The 20,518-nt window shown below is 46.6% G+C and overlaps 1 protein-coding gene across 1 annotated transcript in view; it reads right to left on the bottom strand.

The window, feature by feature from the left end:
- Window positions 1-20,518, bottom strand: part of LOC149348319 (retinoid-inducible serine carboxypeptidase-like) — a 65,451-nt gene that overhangs the window by 24,838 nt on the left and 20,095 nt on the right. Inside the window, exons 3-5 of the mRNA XM_089588066.1 lie at window positions 9,084-9,173; window positions 7,952-8,107; window positions 5,227-5,301 (exon numbers count right to left, since the gene is read on the bottom strand). Coding sequence (XP_089444192.1) covers window positions 5,227-5,301; window positions 7,952-8,107; window positions 9,084-9,173 — 321 coding nt within the window. The remainder of the gene's footprint in view (window positions 1-5,226; window positions 5,302-7,951; window positions 8,108-9,083; window positions 9,174-20,518) is intronic.

Here is a 20,518-nt window from a genome sequence, read left to right as displayed (position 1 = left end):
CTTTCCCTGTTCTCTGGTAGTAGCAGTAGTGGTGGTTTTAATAAACATATTAATAAAAGAAAGGAAAAGGTTTTTTGCTAGGCCCGGCATCTGCCATCTCTACGGGACGGCCCTGAGCTGGGACAGCGGAAATAAAAGGATAGATACATAGCAGGCAACGCTGCCAAAGCTAGCGCACCTGTTCGCGCAGGCTAAGTCCGCACGCAAAAAGTAGTTTGCCATACAACCAGAGCGAACTCAAGCATATTTCGTAGCGACAAATATTAAGTGCCGTGACTGGCACCTCGTAACTTCTTTTTACCTCTTGCTACATTTTCGTCCTGCTACTCGTCGAGATTTCGAGAAGCAAAAAGTACACGTGGCGTTATGATACGCGGTTGGTAGGGCGAATCGCTTCTACTAAATCCTCGCCCAAAAAGTAGTTCACACTCCGTGAAAATTATGGCCAGAGAGCCCGAACACTGAGCGCCTCGCGGCTTCGACCGTCATTTTCAATTCTACTACATCGTTTTATACCGCTCTTTGTATCCGTCCAAACAATGACCGGAGTTCAGAGAAGAGCGAGTGATACGTGGCGGAGTGATATAGTTTCGCGGACGCACTACTTCAGCAACCTCCGCAGCGTTGCCTGCTATGTATGAAACGGAGCATAGAAATGAAATGAAAGAGGGGAGGGGGCAGTAAGAAATGATAGGGGGGAGAGAGGTACACTGTATACGGTAAATTTCCACGGCTGAAATCTAGTACCGAGGAAGGCTAGCGGTCATACGAAGATTTAAGGGAAAAGAAGAACAGACTCCGCACCCTCCATGAGCAAGTATAATTATGTGAGGGAAGATCGCATCGGCCCCTGTCATTTCTGGATGAAAGGTCATCCTCGGAAGCTTTACAAATTATGAGAGTACATTCCGAGAACGAACGCGGAATCTTGATGCAGAACGTGATGCACATTCGCTGATCGAGTTGATCTGCCGTTCTGAATGCGAAGCCGCATCGCACTGCAGAACTAGCAGCCGAAAGTGAGACTGATGACTCATGCGCCCGAAGTTATAGATTCCCACCGAAGCCAAACTCCAGCCACAGGATATGAAGATAAAAATTGAGAGGACACTTTGGCAACTATAGTGTTGATAGGCGAAAGCCAAGAACACTGTGCCATGACGACTTTCGGTGGATGTGACGTCACATCGTTCCCGTGGCTATATCGATAGCCAAATTATACAATTTTCGGGGATCTTAAGTGTTAATTACAATTAATTGCACATTTTTCCATCTAATTTGACACAAAGCCGACGTTTTTCTGACCATTCTGTGACAATTTTCACTATGCCGTGACGACTTTTGGTGGATGTGACGTCACATTGTTCTTGTGGCTATATCAACGTCGGCGTTATTTCGAAGCAATTTCGACATTTTTGCCTATAATTAAATAACTAATAAATCTGCAGTCATAAAACTTGGCTTCTAGGTTCATTTTTTCCTCCTCTATCTGAAGCAAGCAGTTTTCTATCTTTTTCAGTTCCAGAGTTAAACGCGTGTGACACGCTTTGTTAACGGACAACAGTATGAGCCGTTAAAGGCTTTCGCTTTAAAAGATCTCTTCAAATACTTTCCGCTAATACTTCGTATGATATCAATGGAATTGACAGCCAACAAGAAACAATAAGACGGAAAAGTGAAGCATATATACTACATGATTGTAGCAACCGAGCTTTACTCCGGCGGACGAAAAATATGTACGCAGAAGGATAAAGGGGGTGGAGGGTAGGAGAAACAAAGCAGGAAGGATGTGGCGTCTCTAATCTAACGAGGAGGGTGTTTTTAAATGTCAGCGCCACGCAGAACGTGGGTAATGCGTAACAACGGCACGCCGGTGTTTATGCAGGCTGTTTCGCCTATAAGACTTTCCACAAATTTTAAAAATAGGCTTTCTGAGTTAGAAGAGCGCTGTCTTCGGCATAGCACTGTCGGCGATGTAGTATATCAGAATACAGCTAAGACGTGCTAACTAGCAGGATGGTTAAATAAATTTGAATAGCTATTAACTCAACTATAACCCTTAGGCTCTTTATTATTGAAAGGCGAGCAGGCCCCCGTAAGCAATATCCATATCAGTTTTTAGAATTTCGTTAACTCTGTTAGCCTCGGGGCTGTAGCCCAATAAATTTTGGCGCCATAGCGCCAAAATACATTCGTTTTCGAGAAGCTTGCAGGCAAAGCAACCTCTCCAGTGCACGTAACTCGTCGATATAGCCAAAATATGCTGAGCCACAGCGCCGAGGGTAACAGCATTTTCGAAATTCTAAAAACTGCCTTTTAAAAATGATCTATAGAAAGTCTATAGACTTCTTATTGACTCTGTTGACTTGCTATAGATATGGCTTTTTGTCTATTCATAGTCTATAGACTCTCTATAGACAAAAGTCTACTAAAAGTGTATGGCCAAAATCCACAGATTGTGTATAGACTGTCTATGGCATTTGTATTGCCTATGGAGTTTTGTCTATAGACAGTCTATAGACTTTATAGACAGAAGTCTATAGACACTCTATAGACTGTATAAAACTTTTTTTAAGGGGATATTTATTCCGGTGTGTTACACGCTTCTCAATAATTAAAGAGCGTAGCTAGTAAGAACCCCCACATAGTCAAAAAGTTAACTATTTAATATTACTTAACCATCCAGCTAGTTAGAACGTCTTAGCTGAATTCTGACGTACTACACTGCTGACAATGCTATGTTGAAGAAGGCGCTCTTCTAAATCAGATAGCCTATTTTTAAAAATTGTCGAAAGTCCTAGTTGAAACACCCCGTAGAACCTCCTATACAGGAGCGAGCGACAATAAAAGAAAATGCATAAAAGAATCCGCTTTTTAAGTTACGTCTGAACAGCCAATACACGCAGATCCACCCGAGCGTTTCAGTGCGCAGTGTCGCCGAGGTGTGGTCGTGACTGAGCACACGGGGTCCACGACACGGCTCCGCCATTGTTCTGCACGCGTCTATTTTCGGTAACGCCTTCCGGGCGTGCATTTATTCCAGCGCCCTTTTCGCAGAGTCGCAGTCGTCGTCAACAGGCAGAGCGTCAGACATAAATGCAAAACAAAATCCCCAAAACAGTGAACCGAGGTCGCGGGTCCGCGGCCTGTGCACTGAAATGGAAAGCATGATGGATATGCGCGGGGCAGGAGAAATTTGCAAGGGCGCGCACGGAGTTGTCTTCTGCGGGGTTTGTACGCGTCAGCGAAAACATTGGTTTCCCGTCTCTTCTTTCCCCCTCCCCCTCTCATCCTCGACATAAGCTCGGGCTGGTTTCGTTGGGGGAATTGTTTTTTGGCTGTTTTTTTTTTGTCAAAATTTGCTCGCCTCCAGCTTTTTAATACTTTGAGACGAGATGTTTTCTTTGGGCAGACGAGAGGCGGGGGCAGGGAGGGGGGGGGGGGTGGAGAGGGGGGAAGGGCTTGTCAAGCTGTAATCATATCTATCTCTCTTAGTTTGCTCATTATCCCTGATCGAAAGAATGCATTGTTTCCTTTATTATTGAAATGTCCTGATGCACTGAAAGGTGCGAAAAATGGCCGCCAGACAGTCATTTGTTCAGTCTGTATACACGACGGTATTTTAAAGATCTCGTCTGGTTACTGCCTCTCCGGAAGCCCATCTATTGAAGTTGTGAAATTAGAGAGTATGTTGCAGTAAGCTGACTCTGCCAAGGAAAAAGAGGGAGCTGACAGAAAAGCCTTTCAGTGCGCATTATAGAAACGTCTGTTAAGCTTATTGCACCTGAGCGAAGATGACCGTTAAGACACCGACACAAACAATGCGCACTTTTCATGATCATCATCATCAGCCTGACTACTCCCACTGCAGGGCAAAGGCCTCTCTCGTGTCTCTCCAATTAACCTTGTCCTTTGCCAGCTGCGCCCACCGTATCCCCGCAAACTTTCTAATCTCATCCGCCCACCTATCTTTCTGCCACCCCTTGCTACGCTTGCCTTCTCTTGGAATCCACTCCGTTACCCTTAAGGACCAGCGGTTATCTTGCCTTCGCATTACATGCCCTGCCAAAGCCCATTTCTTGTAAGCCCACACTTGTAAGCCAGCTTATTTGTTGCTAATCTTCGATACTGGTTTGAAGCCTTCGAGCTGGCATCAATTGCACATGCTTAGAGGGCTAGTCTAGGCGGATGTCTGTGATGAAGTGCTGTAGCAAACACTAGAACAAATCTTTTAAAATATATAAAAAAATCTTATGTGATGTTTGTACGCATTACAATGCAGGAATATATTTAGGTGTAATCGCTCTTTGTTTCTGTACCTTACCACACTTCGCATTTATTGAATATGAGCTTTTTTTTTAGAAATGAGAAAAAACAAGTGCCATTATATTTTTGAGGACAGAAAACGACTAAAACCTGATTTTTCTCTTGAGGATGAAAAGTTGACAGGCAGAGATATGTGCTAGCGAGAAAATAGTAGTTGATTAAAAAAGTCACTTTTACAATTTTCGCCACATTTAGCTGCGTTCTCATGCAGTACTAACAGCTCAACGTTAGTCGTTTAGGCCGATTCCTTATCAACTGACAGGTAAGCGTGACGCCATGGCTGCACCCTAATTTTTTTTTAGAACTCGGACAATACTAAATGAAGCTCACTTTTCAGTTTGTATTTTCCGATCCAGCCGTCCATTACAGTTTCGATGTTCACTGGAATAACTGTTCAATACCTCATTTGCGAGCGCTGAAGACCATGTCTTGTTTTTGTTTCTCTTTCCACCACTCGGGGGGGGGGGGGGGGGGGTAAAAAAAACTTTTTTTTTCCCCCATAATTCTAAACTTTCTCCTGAGCCCTCTCATCACACACAGCACACTGACGCCTTTTCCATCTCGCCTCCATCGAAACGCGGCCACTGTAGCCAGGACTTGATGCTTCGTTCTCGAGCTTAGCAGTCGAACTCCGTTTAGAAGAGTAAAAGGAAGTTACGAAGAAAGGAGAGGCACTGTAAAATTTTCCCGCTGCGGTTGGGAGCCACAGTGTGAGGAATGGGAGTGACAACTTTGTTTATCCCAAAAGGGAAGGGGGCAGTGGTGGAGGGATAGAGGTCCTAGGCTGGGTAGGCCTCCGCTACCCTCTGAGCCCAATCTACACCCTGAACAGAAAAGAGTAAAAAGGAAATAAGCCGTCCCCTACCACACACCCGCGGTAAGGACAGTTTACTTTCTTACCTTGTAGAGGGCGAGGGCGAACTCGGCGGCCATCTTGCCACCGTACGACTCGCTGAAGATGTACAGCGGCACGTTCTGCAAAGGTCAAATAGAGATAGAGAGATAAGCACAAATTATTATGTTCTCTAAGATAGATAGATACAGAGAGGGGGGAAAGGCAGGGATGCTAACCAGAAAGGTATTCCGGTTGGCTACCCTGTACTGGGGAAGGGAATGAGGGGATTAAAGAGGGAAGAGAGAAGGAACGAGAGACAAAGACAGAATCTGTCAATCAAGGCAGTCTCTCTCGTAAAAAACAAAACAGTGCCTTGTAAGCCTTGATGACAGTCGACTCTTGTAGCCACGATGTTGTCTAAGAGTCTTTGTACAACTAAGGTGCCAAACATTTCACCTCTGAAGAATCCCCCATGGTCGCAAGGCAGGAGGCTCGAGGTGCAGGACGAGCTAGTCAGCTTTAGCTGAGCGGGCGGGCGGGACGACTAGCAGGTGACACGGTGAGGCCGGATTGATTAACAAATCTAAACGGTAGCGATGCATGTCTAATGCATTCAGATCAATTCCCCTCGATTAGGTATACTTCATGGGACCAGTATCGCCCCCTCTTCGAACTGTAGGTTAATCCGGTCTCACGTGTCATCTCCTTGCTGTCTTGCTGAGTTTGAGCGACAGCCCAGGACAGGTGGAGATATCGGGTGGAAAACTACACTCTACACTCCAAACAAAAAGGAATAAAACGAGAGTAAGTTATCCTCTAATACGCTTCCTTTATGGGGCAGGGTACGCTGGCCAGGCCTTGGGGTATATTTCCATCACTAAAAATACGGAGTTCTTAAGATTGATAAGAGAAACGAATTCCCTCTTCAAAACATGCGAAGTTATAGGAGTTGCAGAGATTTTAACCGATCTGCAGAGATTTTGACCGATGTTTCAACCTACTCTATTTACTAACATCAAGACTTACGATGCCTCGTTTATAAGCCACTTCCCATTGTTTACTGCGTCAAGTTACTATGTCGCGCAGTGAGAATACACCTGCGTTGCGAAGAGTAAGCGTTCCGTATATTTATACTCCGTTTCATACATCATGTGCAACGCGGTGAAGGCTACGGAAGTAGTCCGCAGAAAAAAATAAAGAGAGGTGTATCCCTCCGCGCTGTTTTGTGGCCGTGCGGTCTAACGCGTCGCTCCATCTTCCTCCCTTCCCGTTACGGTGAGGTTTAGGTGTCCATCGAGATATGACAGATACATTTCCTTTCCTCAAAAACCAATTTACCGACGAGCAAGGCGTATTTGTCCGCGTTTCAGATTGGTCCAAATTGTCGTCACGCCGCTGAGCTGGACGCCATTTTCTCAAAAGTAAAAGGGAGGCGGACAGAAAGAGTAAACACGGCGGCCAGCGGGGACAGCGAAAACGTGAAATGGAAAAAGACGACACACGCAAAATACAAAATCACAGATCTCGACCGATTCGCTCGCAATATCATCGTTTTTTGTCACGCTGATGACAAATGTATTACCCACGAAGCCTGTCGGCAATGCATTTGTTATTTTTCGCTCACCACAAGCAACGCACTATTTTCTGTCACGGACGCAGGCTGCGCAAAAAAGAGCGCTAGCTTTAACAGCGTTGCACCTGATGTATGAAACGGAGTATAGTGATTAAAATCTACTCCGGTACCTGAAAGTGCGCTAGAGGACAGTGTACTCCATTTTTACTCCCCATAGGCTTATTCGTATTTATTTTATTTATTTATTTATTTATTTATTTAATACTGCAGAGTCGCTCAACTCCAAGCAGGCATGAGCACGGGCATGTGCACAGATACAAATAAAAAAAAAACAAGATGTGCACGAACTTCATGCAAGAGCAAACGATGATGGGAAGAAAGAAACCAAAAAGACAAGGGTTTCACATACAAAAGGCTCTCAAATTATCAACAAACGTTTCTACATTTGGGCTGTTCACTACACACTGCGGCAATTCATGCCACTCTGCAATTGATTTGAAAAAAAAAAAAAAATGAGTGTTTAACTGTGTTAGAGTATGCACGAAATTCTTGCAGCATTTTTCCAGGGTTATAACGCGTACTTGCTCGTGAAACAGGAGTAATATAATCATGGGTGTTTATTTTAGTCAGATTATTATATAGTAGGTACAAAAATTTCAACTTTGCTTTAGTGCGCCTTGTCTGAAGTGATTTTAGGCCAATAGAATTGATCATAGCTGCTACACTATCTGTTCGTTTGTATCGATTGCAAATGAAACGGGCCGCTGTCCTCTGCACTCTTTCTAATTTGGAAATGTTCTTGGCCGCAAATGGGTCCCATAAACAGCAAGCATATTCCAGACGAGCCCGCACCAAAGCCTTATACGGTGCAAGTTTGACATGTTTTGTGCCAGTTTGACATGTAGGGTGTACAAGAGGAGAAACCTTTGAACAAATACCGCGGCAAGAAACACGGACTCGCAAGCAGACGATTACGAGTCAGTGCTGCCATAGATGCCTTTCTTGCCGTCTGCAACACTGTCTGCAAGATGAGGAGAGTGACCGACATGTATACAGCATGTGTACAACTCACGCCGCCTACTCATTCGGTGTCATCATTTTCCTTCTTAAAGGTTGGGCTTATTGTGCGCGGCACAAACTCGTCTCGACGTGCACCGGAGTGACCGCGATAACTTCGTGCAGGCTCCCTCGTCCACGAGATGGGAGAATATACTCGCCTGGAACTCGGGCATCTTGGTGAGGAAGAATGAGATCATGGTCACGAGGTCGGCGGCGATCTGCGAGTTGTTGGCGGCGAAGGCGGTCTCGTTGCTCACGTAGCTGTAGCCCGTGCCCACCGGGTTGTCCACGAACAGCAGGTTGGCGAAGCGGACCTGCGCACGCCGCCAGTGAACATTAAGTTCGATACCATCATTGGCCGTCTCCGTAGAAGGGAAACTACTCCCAAACTTTCCTTTATTATTACGGAGGGAAAATGTGATAGCTCTGCCTGTTGCACCTTCACATCTTGTCCCATTTGCACTAGGTATACATCAACCAGCCAGAGAGAAAAAAAAATTGCCGAAGATTACGTTACTTCCTAATGCGAAATTTGAGCGCAGCTCATCAGCTGTTTCAGCTTTTCGATAAATTGAGGCAAAGAATTCGAGCAAGACATGTAAGTACAATTACAGACAAGTTATTTTTGCACATATTCCTTCTTCAAGGAGCACTCCACTAACAGTTATTGATTGTCAGGAAGGAAACTATGTGGTCGGAGAAATAGATGGAAATATGCTCGACTTGCTGCACCAATGCCTGATTCTCTAAGACGAGGTCTGCGCAAGTATTTCGCGAGGTTGTCACACCCGTGGGAGGCGTTACGAGCGAGAGGAACGGGGTGACCTCCCGCATAAGTGGTAAGATTTTCCTGTTTGTCTTTATATCTGCATTAAAGTCCCCACCCACCTTGCCACCCTGGCAGGTGGCAGCTAATGGTTGATCGCGAGAGTTCGCTCACTGTTGTCAGCGCTCACGCTTGCAGCCCACATCTCTCTCTCTCTCGTCGCCCCACGTACCTATAAACGTGATTAAGGCGTCCATTGACCAGGGAGCCAGTTATACGCACTTTCTTTCCTTTCCGCTGGTTTTAAAAAAGTAAAGGCGCTTGACTGCCTGAATTTGTAGCTGGACGCCACCGCCTATTCACAGCGCGATTGAGGTGTCCTCTAACTCAGTGAGCCAGTTTCATTTGCTACTCGGAGGCCTCACACGCATACGCAGACACACACTGCTGAAACCCGGCGAGTGCGGATAGAAGGGCTTTCGCACTGACAGCTCCTTTTGGAATGCTTATTATATTGCACGTACCCAGCTGTGGTTCCTGGGCTGCAAATGGATGTCCTGAGGGCCGATCTCGGCGAAGTTGCCGAATCCCGTCGATGAGGCACCGGGACCACCCTGCGAATAAGGAGCAAAGAAGTGGTCAGATGCTGTCTGCTTATCAGGGCGCATAATCCCCATCCACGGCGCTAGCGCCATTCCCGCTCTTCAACAGGATCTAACCACTATCTCAGCGTGGTGTGACAAATGGCACATGCCTCTTAATCTAAATAAATGCCAATCCATATCATTCTCCCGCAAAAACACAGTTATTGATAGCACTTACAACATAAAATCGGTCGCCGTCACCAGAACATCATCTTATAAATACCTAGGAGTACACATCACATCATCACTGTCATGGACCACACACATTCAGACCATCTGTTCCAAAGCATCACGCACACTTGGTTTTCTCCGGCGCAATCTAAAATCTGCATCACCTAGTAAAAAAGTTGGCATACATAACATTCGTACGTCCAAAATTGGAGCACGCGTCATCTGTCTGGCATCCATCACAATCGTATCTCATCTCAGACCTTGAGGCCATTCAAAATCGCGCCGCCCGTTTCATTACATCGCAGTACTCAAGAAACGCCAGCGTAACATTACTAAAACGATCCCTCGGCCTTCAAACGCTAGCAACTCGCCGTGTTATTTCCCGTCTATGCGTCTTTCACTCTTTCTTTTATCGCTCACCAAGACATTTGTTGCTCCAGCCACCCCCACGTACGTCATCCCGCCTAAACCACAGTAACCCAATCGCACGCATTAAAACCCGTACCTCCGCAATGAGCAGTTCATTTTTTCCCGACGCCATAGTGCTCTGGAATGGCCTTCCCGACAACATAATAACATGCTCCGATCGTCACCTTTTCCGCGAGAAACTGGCTAATAACTTCTCATAAACATCATTCATACTGCGGCACCGAAGTGCCAACTGTTCCTTGTTCTCTTTTTGTATGTTTATTTCTTGCTTTTAGTTTGTATATTATTGTACTCTTTTTGTACCCCGTGTATTTTCCCCCCTTTCTTTTTTTGTGTTCTCTGCCACTACCCTCCAACCTGTATGTACGCCCCCCCTTATGTAATGCCTTCGGGCCTTTAAGGGACAAATAAATGAAATGAAACAATAAGTACCATAGGGTGTTCGAAAGCTCCGGTCTGCAAATAAAAAGGAAAACTCCTCGTATTGTCGCCTTCGCGCTTGGCCAAGAAGTGCTTCACAAAGGCTCCCACTGCTGTGCCCGCGTGGATAACGTGATCAGATGAGCCCATTCTGATTGGCCACAGAGTTGAACCACGTGACCCTGGATGACCAATTTTGATTGGGCAGTGGGTGGTCATGGAATGATGGGGTGATTCACTTTCCTGTTGCAACAGACGTGCTGAAATAGCAGCAACAACGTACTGCTACTAGTAACGAACACTATATACTGCTACTACTGAGACTATACTGCTACAATTACTACTGCTACAATTACTACAATTACTACTTCTGCTGCTCATACGGCGCTATAACAACTAGCTCAAATGTCGATTCGACTTCTGTTCCAGTGAATTGTATGACATCCTCCCTTATGTCTTTACGCCGGCTTTGTTATATAAACGGCAGTATTGTCCTCATCATATTCATATTCATCACTTATGTGTCAATAAAAATGCATTCGCTGATTTCTAAACAAAGTCACTTATCCTGATTACTTAGCATATCGCGATACAGAAATAGCTGATTGCTTGAACCCATTATTCTAGGAATTGTATAAATCTAATGCATTAACTACCTTTATTACATGTACAATAATTATAGAATATTGCTCTTGCGCAGTTTCTCATTTATATTCTAAGTACATAAATTAGCTAGGCAACTCTGAATTGTCCGAACAGTCCCCACGAATCGTTCGTGTTTCGCCACAGTCCTCATACGAAGAAGATCCGTTGACAAAGGAAGCACTCAAATAAACCGACAGTTAAAGTTCGTAAGTGGCACGCGGTTCCTCCACTGTCTAAGCGTTCAACCTTTGCTCATTTAACCTTTGGGAGGCCTCGAACACTTTTACTCCGAAGATAGCAACAACTTCCAAGGATCACTTAATAGAACTTTCCGAGAACCCTCTAGCAACCACCCTTTTTTATTGTTTTCCTTTCGCATTAATCTGAGCAGCGAATCTCTCCCTCTCTCTATCCCTCCCGTGTGCTGTTCTCCCTCTCTATTTCAACAAATGTACACTGCATCCACCACAACGTTCTTGGAACAGTGTAAAGCGTGGCCCGCATGGAGCGTTTTTCCGGGCGATTCGTCGGCGTCGACGGCACCGGAGCGTTTTTTTGCCGCCGGAGAGGACGTTTTTGCCAAATCGTCGGGTTCTGTCGAAACAGATAAAAACGTCGACGCCGCGCCGACGCCAGGAGAGGGCAGCGACAGAGGGCCAATGAGAGCCGGAACGGGCGTCACGTGACTCTGGGCGGAGCCACGCCGGTCGAGAGAGACGCGCTTGCGAGCTCTCTCTGGCACTGTAGCTTGACCACCAAAACTGCGTCGTGCTTCCCGGAAAGCATAGTTATTATCCGGAAACACGGGCGTTTGACACACCGAGGGTACCGAGTTCTAGTTCACTATAGTACCGAGGCTTGGGCTTCGGGTTTCTCGGCCGAAACGGCCGAGCAGCGTGTTGTCTCTCGGAGGAGTCGCTTTTAGCTGGCCGCGCCGTCCATAGCGCCATCTAGTGACAAGACGCCAAAGCACATAAACGCTGTGTTGAAGAATTTTTTTATCCGTAATTGCTGATAACTACGATGGGTGCATTGCGAGCCTTTTTTCGTTCCAAGTAGAAAAACTGCTAATAGATGAAAATGTAGCAAGTGAATAAAAGCTAGACAACTGCTTCACCAGGTGTCGTTCTTGCGAGGTAAACACAGTTAGGCCTAAGAGCTTGAAAATCGCGAAATTATCTGAAAAACAAAGGCTAGTTATCGCTTATACCTCTACGCGTGGGCGAGCTGTGCGAAGTAAAAGCGAACCGCTACCATCTGAGCGAGCTATCACGTCGAAGAATCCAGCGGTGACATGTATTTATTCCGAAGTGGGCGAGCAGGGCGCAACCATCTTGTCAACGTCGCCCGTAGCGCGCGCCGCTCGGCTGCTGACCATGCGGGAGTGAATTCGTCGACGCCGGCGCGGGCGTTGGGCGCGCGACGCGATTTCGCGGGTAAAAAACGCTCCATGCGGGCCAGGCTTAACCCGCTGTGCCAAGCGTCCCTTAGAGCCACGCTGATCGCGCAATCAACGCTGCTGCCATGGCGTCGTGTGTTTTTCTTTCAGGCGCCGAGTCGACGCGTGCTTGAAACAACCCTCTCGTGTTTTCTCTCTCTCCTCTCCTCTCGCTTGCCGCAGCGACGGCATGAGTGCGGCTTTCCAGGTAATCCGTGTGGGCTGAGCCTGCGCTGACGACGTGACTCCATTACTGGCCCGCTCGGACGCCTTAATCCGCGGCCACGATCACACGCCACTGCCGTTGCTGCTTTTGTTTTCACTACGTCCACTGACGCCGTGCTTCTTGCCGTCTGCTTGCCCTCTACCTGCCGTCTGCTAGCTCGGCTTCGCGCAGATGGAGTTCACACCATGTGTTAGGGGATCGTACCGGAGAATATAGAGAAGATGATGAAAGAGGATGAAGCAAGATGATGAATGGTTATGTGTATAAGAAGGAGATGTCGGAGGTCTCAAAAAACTGGTCAGAGAACCAAGGCCATCTATCACATAGACGCAGCGATCTCCGACGGGACCTGACTTACTGAGACCATGGAGGAATTCCTTGCTCGAACAGTCAACGAACTGGCTGATATACCATCTGCTACGGGTGCAGAGATGTTGAGAGTTACGTAACATCATCACGGTTCCTCTGTAGGCAATATTTTCATATAATTGCTTGCACGAATACTCTTGCAAGCAGTAACGTGAAGATGGAATGCACCATGAGCCCCTCATTGCAGGCGCTCTACTGTAGAGTTAGACAGAATGGCGACACACTGTGGTGTCCAAAAAGACAGGCGTTCAAGCAACTTTGCAATGGCCAACTATTCAGACGTAGTTGATGGCACTACTCTTTAAATACGCCCAGCCGAAGGTATATCAAGTCATGCTCTACAAATCCGTCTGCCCATGCCTGCTCACAGAGCCATCAGTATAAACTTGCAGGCGACTCCCGGAAACAATGTCGCGTGAGTCAAGGATGATGCTCAGAGACCTCGCGTGACATGCCTGCCGAATCTGGGTTCCTTGTATTCGTAGGTGTAAGCGTGTAGCGACATCTTTCTTTAAGCATTACAAGAAAGAGTTCGTTTAAAGCGATTTGATGAACGCTTACCTTTTCACCTCATGCTTACTTACTGGAGGAAGTGCACTTGCAAATTGAAATTGCACGCCCTTAAATCGCTAAAAAAAAGTAGATAGTTCGAACAAACCGCAGCATTTTAAAAGTGAGTGCTGCAGTTTCCTTAAGCTTTAAAAGAGACATATTCATTTCTTATTCAAGGCTGGGCCCTAAGAGGGCAACTTTCTAAGGGCAACAGACTGACACTACGAGCAGACGGCAGAGGCGCTGACCAGCAGCTGATGTTTTGGTTATAAAAGACCACCTTATTTGCTTGTCGCTATGCAGTCAGTTCTCTATCTTCAAGCTGTAACAGCTACGCCTATGCGTTTTGTGTGTGTGTGTTGTCGGACCCACGGATCCCCATGGCCCGGTGGATAAGTGGCCAATATAAGGTACGGAAAACGGAGAAAATGAAGAGAACAACCTGCCATACTGTGCATTTACCACCATAAGTACGCAGGTTTAGAGATGTGGATATAGCAGGTTTAAGGATTAAGGATTCGAGCGATTAGGGAATTCTCGGGACTGGTATACGCGTGATGGCAAAACAAGGGGTGAGGCGTTTGCCGTGTGGTGAACTCAGTTTGGCTGACGATACGATGACGCTCGTGTAGACGGGGATTCGATTAACGATCTATTACTCTCGGTTTTTGAATGACAGCTTATACTAACGGCCTTTATTTAAACTCTGCGTACGCCTGGATAGGGAGACGAAAATTTATCTGCTTCAAACACGTAACTTAATAATCGCTGTGCCGCTATGCCATTTTACTGAAAGCGACTTTACGTCGAAAATGCTACTTAACATGCCGCATAAAATGCGGCAAACATGATCCGCAGTCCAGCCTGAAACCGCTTTTGGGGTTTTGTTCGTCCCCGCATTTACAGGGATCCAGTTCCCGGCCGAAGGGAGTTAGGTCAACCGACAACCTCAGCGTCCTATCGTGTGTCCCGATCAATAATTCATGCCGACGGCGAGCTGGCTGGGGCCATTGGATATGAGCGCTTCCTGTTTTGGAGGCCATTCGCCGTGTCGAAAGGGTCTTATATGTCTATAAATATTCTATACAAAGGCTTCTGCAGTGGGGGGCGGGGAGATCTGGTGCTTCTGTGAAAAGTGCTCGAAGCATAACCAACAACAGGCGCCTCTGTGTAGACCAAAGTGGTGCCTGACGACGAACTTCCCTGCAACACGAGGCGGTGGCGACGCAGGGAGTATGACACGGCGCTGAGTGATGAGCGTCGCGTTAGAGGAAGCATTTGTTGGTTAGCATTAGTTAGAATATACCCGTGCGTGTTGCCGTGGGCTACTGCATAACGTCGGCGGCTTATAGAATGTGACGACACAGCAAAAGAACAGTCACGGCAGAGATTGAATTACATCTGCAATGCTTTAGAGACCATGTTTTGTGATTTCTACAGAGGAGGCTGTGAAATAGAAATGTGTTCGGCTTTAGTGATGAAGCAGTGCTAGCAGTACAATGATAACCACCGCAACCACCACTGATCCTGATAAATATTTTAAACGCATCTTCAATAACTACTGCTTAACTCTTCTCTTCGCATACATTGTTATTTTATTTCATGGCTTCCTTTTTTGCAGGGTTTGTTACTAAAAAGATTCATTGCATTAGTGTTCTGTTTGCATAATTTAAATACTGCAGTAATCTTCGTTCTTTGCCGCGCTGCCATTCTTTTGCTTACTTATGTCATGCAAAGTGTCTTATTTGTGCTTTTGTTTTGATTCTTTTGCTTACTTATGTCATGCAAAGTGTCTTATTTGTGTTTTTGTTGTTTGTTTTATATTCGTGGTTTTGTTTTATTCTGTTCAATTGCCTGTGCCCCCCCCCCCCCTATGTAATACCCTCTCGAGGGCCTTTAGGGGTATTCTATATAAATATAAATAAATAAATAATTTCAAGCGTGACATATGGTCATGGGTGGCAGCCTGGAGAAAGGTCTTGGTGCGACACATCGCTTTACCACCCACAATGAACATACCTAAGAGTGTTCGCATAATGTATAAGAAAACAAACAGGTTCAGAGGCAGGATGACGAAAGCTCGACAAGGTAAATCCAAGATAGGAATAAGCCGGGCTAGTTGGTACATTCTCTGTGTAAAAAGAGAGCAGCAGACGGGACCAAGAAGAGAAGACACAAACACAGGCGCTGTGTCTGTGTCTTCTCTTCTTGGTCCCGTCTGCTGCTTTCTTTTTTTTGCAACGCTACGGATTTTGAAAGAGAACGGAGTGAAAGGCTCCGTCTGATTTCTCTCACGCTTGCGTGCACATATGCTTATTTCCTGGATCAGTCTAGTTGCTGGGCGAGTTGGTGACGGTACTCCATAACTACTGCGCGACGAACGGGACATAGCAGCGCTATGTTGTGTCCCCGCATGTTCCTTTCTTTGATATCCCCAAGTTATGGAATGACGAATGCAAGAGCATTTGAATGAAAAAGAGCGCTTTACTGGAAATCAAGTGTGCAACGCAGCCTATAGCTGCGCTTGCTCTCGCGTCATCGCTGAGGTTATTTCGGTATATTACAAGTGTAACGCACAAGCATTTGCGTTACGCACTCATAAATGTCCTGTGATTTTTTGGAGATTGTACACGAAATGCGAGCAAAAATGATCATAAGCAGTGAAAACAAAACGGCTTTCAGCCTTATTCCCGAAGGCATTCCCACTGTTGTTGCAGACTGGCACGCAACGTCCAGACCATCCCAACTGAGACGAACGCAGTTCTGTCAGAGAGTAGGATGCAGTTCCACATAGTAATCCTCAGAATTATAGACAGAACGGTGTTCCCGATATACGTGTGTGAAACCCAAGATGTGCCATATGTCAGGACGTCGAATGAATAAAAAAAATGTCACCAACAGTGTTCTGTATATGCCAGTTATAGGATATATTTCGATCAACTTTCTAAAATTTATCTGGAACGTTGTCCCACATGTTTTCTCCATCAATATATCGGGAACACATAAATATGTGGGACTTGTTTAAGTCCACTCAAATTCTTTCTGCTAGCTGGGATCTATGTGCAACCAGGTTAGGAGTGAGAACCTGTTCTGTTGGCCTGCTTGCAAGGTGCAGATGCAGGACGTTGTTTTCTGACGTGTTTTTAACGCTCCGAAGGGTTAACAAAGACGCCGTAGTGGAGGGCTCCGGATTACTTCAGACCACATGGAGCTCTTTAACGTACGCCGACATTGCCCAGCTCATGACCGTTTTTGCATATCACCTCCACTGAAATGCGGCCGCCGCGGCCGGGATTCGACTCCGTGACCTTGGGATCAGCAGCCGAACGCCAAAGCCACTGAGTCACCGCGGCGGATATCGGAAGGTCATGTCCAGTGTCGATACTCGGGGTGTGGGGATAAGGGTTGCTATGTATAGTATATGTGAGGTATATCAGTCTGAGGGAAAAGTCAGAGCAGCATAGATGGTTTGGTTTGGTTTATGGGGTTTAACGTCCCAAAGCGACTCAGGCTATGAGAGACGCCGTAGTGAAGGGCTCCGGAAATTTCGACCACCCGGGGTTCTTAACGTGCACTGATATCGCACAGTACACGGGCCTCTAGAATTTCTCCTCCAAAGAAACCAGGAAGGAGTTAGTAGGAGGATTTACACACTCACTAGCAAGGAGGCGACAACTCTCTTGACCGATAAACGATGTCAAAGGCCTCCGAAATCACCGGCAAGACTGTCGTCTTAATCTCCGTCGCGTCCGCTAAATGCGCTCTACGCCACTCCTCCGTGTTAGATTCCCGAACAATGGCGGGTGACAGTGCTCTGACAGATAAGCGGTGGGATGAGGCAACAATATCGCCCTCACCCTTGACCGTGCACGGTGCAATTTCATTGAACGCCCGCTATCAGAGCCAGGAAAAAGGAAAAAAAAAAATAAACCAAAGGCATAACAGCTGTGGCGAGACTCGAGTCCCACCACTCCCACCATTGTGATCGGACAGCTGAGGTGGGAGGTATCATGCACGTGGAGGCAGCTCCATTCCGTCGCACTTTGGGCGCAGTTGCAAAATAGCTTTCCTTTGTGATCGTGTGGCTGAGCTTGGGTGGATTCCAACGAGTAATTACTCGCTTATTACAGACCCCGCCGCGGTGGCTCAGTGGTTATGGCGCTCGGCTGCTGGCCCGAAAGACGCAGGTTCGATCCCGGCCGCCGCTGCTGAATTTCTATGGAGGCGAAATTCTAGAGGCCCGTATGCTGTGCGATGTCAGTGCACGTTAAAGAACCCCAGGTGGTCGAAATTTCCGGAGCCCTTCACTACGGCGTCCCTCGTAGCCTGAGCCGCTTTGGGACGTTAAACCCTAATAAACCAAACTCGCTTATTAGAAATCTACTCAACCTTCGGGCATTCCCCTAAACATCCCCTATATTACGCATCTCGAAAAGGTACAAAGGAAAGCTGTAAGGTTTGTTTGCTCAAAATTTTCATCGTATGGCTCAGCCTCTGAAATAATGCAGGCTAATGACATTCAATGTCTCGAACATCGAAGGAAAAAATTACGTTTGCAGTGGCCGGGTTCGATCCTAGCCGCGGCGGTTGAATTTCTTTAGAGGAGAAATTCTAGAGGTCCGTGCACTGTGCGCTGTCAGTGCACGTTAAAGAACCCCAGGTGGTCGAAATTTCCGGAGCCCTCCACTACGGCGTCTCTCATAGCCTTAGTCGCTTTGGGACGTTAAACCCGCAATAAACCAAACCAAACCAGTTTCTTTTCTTGTTTTAGAATCGGTATCTAGCAATTAACCCATTTCCCTGTCTGTCTCCTTTAACGTCGAGACACGCTCGCGGCCATCATTCAAATTCGCTGACGCCGTATTTTGCACGAACAGATTTATTGAAATTTTCACTTTCTCCTCGCACTCTACCCGACTGGAATGATTATTTATTGCCTCTCGCTGCGCTTTGATAGTTAGATATTTTATTAACTTCGTTTGTATTGCTTTGTTTATCTTTTGCCTACCCTGCTTGGACTTGTGCAAGGTTTGCAGTACTGAAAGAAAAAAAAAGTACTATAGCGCTCAGTATGAGCTGTAGAGCGGTGCTGGAAATTGATGGAGGTAGCCGACGATGCAAAGAACAAAGTCCGCGGAATGTTCGCGCAAGCTGGGTGATCTAGCACGAAGGCGTATTCAATTACCGTAAAGCGAAAACCGTAGTTGGTTTACTTCGGAAACTTTTCAAGCCGTATTAAGCGCTACAGTGCGTGCAGTTTTCGTCGCCTAACTACGTGCTTGGCGCAAATAAGATTGCTTATATTCATGGGCGAACCTGTTTGGTTAGCGTTTGCGTAGTTAACGAGTTTTGTTTTTCTCAGTGGTGATTTCACGCGTGGAGTACTGCCGGAGGTCGGGTACTGAGCCGCTGATCAACACACGGTCATATTTGTTGGCTATTATTGAAAGGAGGGAGGGGAAGGGTCCTATTTACACAGTGCCGAAGGAAGGAAGAAAAAAATGATACCATCGTGTCTTCCCCATCACCACAGGCATGTCTGGAACGACAAGCCTCAGCGTTAACGTTAATTTCTAGCACACTAGCGTGTAATATCGTGGAAGTCCATTGTTTTTGCATTTCTGTTCTTGCACAGCCATAGATGTACTGCATATGACTTGCTATACAGGGTGTTTCACCTAAGACTTTCTGCAATTTTAAAAAATAAGCTATTTGAATTAGATGCGCGCTTTTTCTGGCATAGCATTGTCAGTGGTGTAGTACATCATAATGCAGCTAAGACGTGCTAACTAGCAGGCTTGTTAACCAATATTTAATAGTTAACTTTTAAACTATTACCGTTGGGCTCCTTAATTATTGCGAGGCATGCAGCCCACCGTAAGTAATGTCCATATCCGTTTTTATAATTTCCAGAACGCGATTATCCTCGGCGCTGTGGCCCGACCAATTTCGCCTTCATCGCGCCAAAATACATGCGGTTTGAGAAGCTTGCAGGCAAAGCAACCTCTCCAGTGAACCTAACTCGTCGAAATAGCCAAAATTTGTTGGGCCACAGCGCCGAGGATAATCGCGTTCTCGAAATTCTAAAAACGGATATGGACATTACTTACGTTGGGCTACATGCCTCTCAATAAATAAGGAGCCCAACGGTAATAGTTTAAAAGTTAACTATTAAATATTGGTTAACAAGCCTGCTAGTTAGCACGTCTTAGCTGCATTATGATGTACTACACCACTGACAATGCTATGCCAGAAAGAGCGCGCATCTAATTCAAATAGCTTATTTTTAAAAATTGCAGAAAGTCTTAGGTGAAACACCCTGTATAGGTAGATGGCGGCGCTGTAGTAATATGACGATGATGATGATGATTCAACTTTAATGACGAAATGAAGCTTGGTGGAGCAGCCACATGGTCTGACCGTGTTTGGTTTGCACCATGGAGGAATGAAAGCTCAGGAGAGCCCCTCTCTATCCGAGCTGCACGCCAAAAAGTGTGCCAGAAGTCACGTGCTTTCGCAAGGAGTGCTGGGAGTCTTTGGCCGACGGCGCAGGCAATGGTAACGCTGCGTGCAGCGGTGTCGTCTGCTATGTTGTCTTCTGCTGCGCATGCGCAAGGGCGCCTAGGCGGCGGCCAAGGTGGGGTGGGGGGGGAGAGAGCGGGGGGGAGCGGCTTCAAAAATGTGACGTAAAAAAAATGTAAAATATGTAAATTGGTTTTTGAGGAAAGGAAATGGCGCAGTAACTGTCTCACATATCTCGGCGGACACCTGAACCGCGCCGTAAGGGAAGGGAGGAAGGTGGGAGTGAAAGAAGAAAGAGAGAAAGAGGTGCCGTAGTGGAGGTCTCCGGAATAATTTCGACCACCTGGGGATCTTTAACGTGCACTGACATCGCACAGCACACGGGCGCCTCTTGCGTTTCGCCTCCATCGAAACGCGGCCGCCGCGGTCGGGTTCGAACCCGGGTACTCCGGCTCGGTAGACGAGCGCCTTACCACTGAGCCACCGCGGCGGGTTGTGACGTAACCGCCTCTTCTGAGTTCTTTCCTTCCTCCATGGTCTGCA

Source organism: Amblyomma mixtum, chromosome 4 (assembly GCF_055824585.1).
Source record: "Amblyomma mixtum isolate Tamu chromosome 4, ASM5582458v1, whole genome shotgun sequence".
Classification (NCBI taxonomy): Eukaryota; Metazoa; Arthropoda; class Arachnida; order Ixodida; family Ixodidae; genus Amblyomma; species Amblyomma mixtum.
Note: the sequence above shows the minus strand (reverse complement) of the source record. Positions and strands in the feature narration are given on the sequence as shown.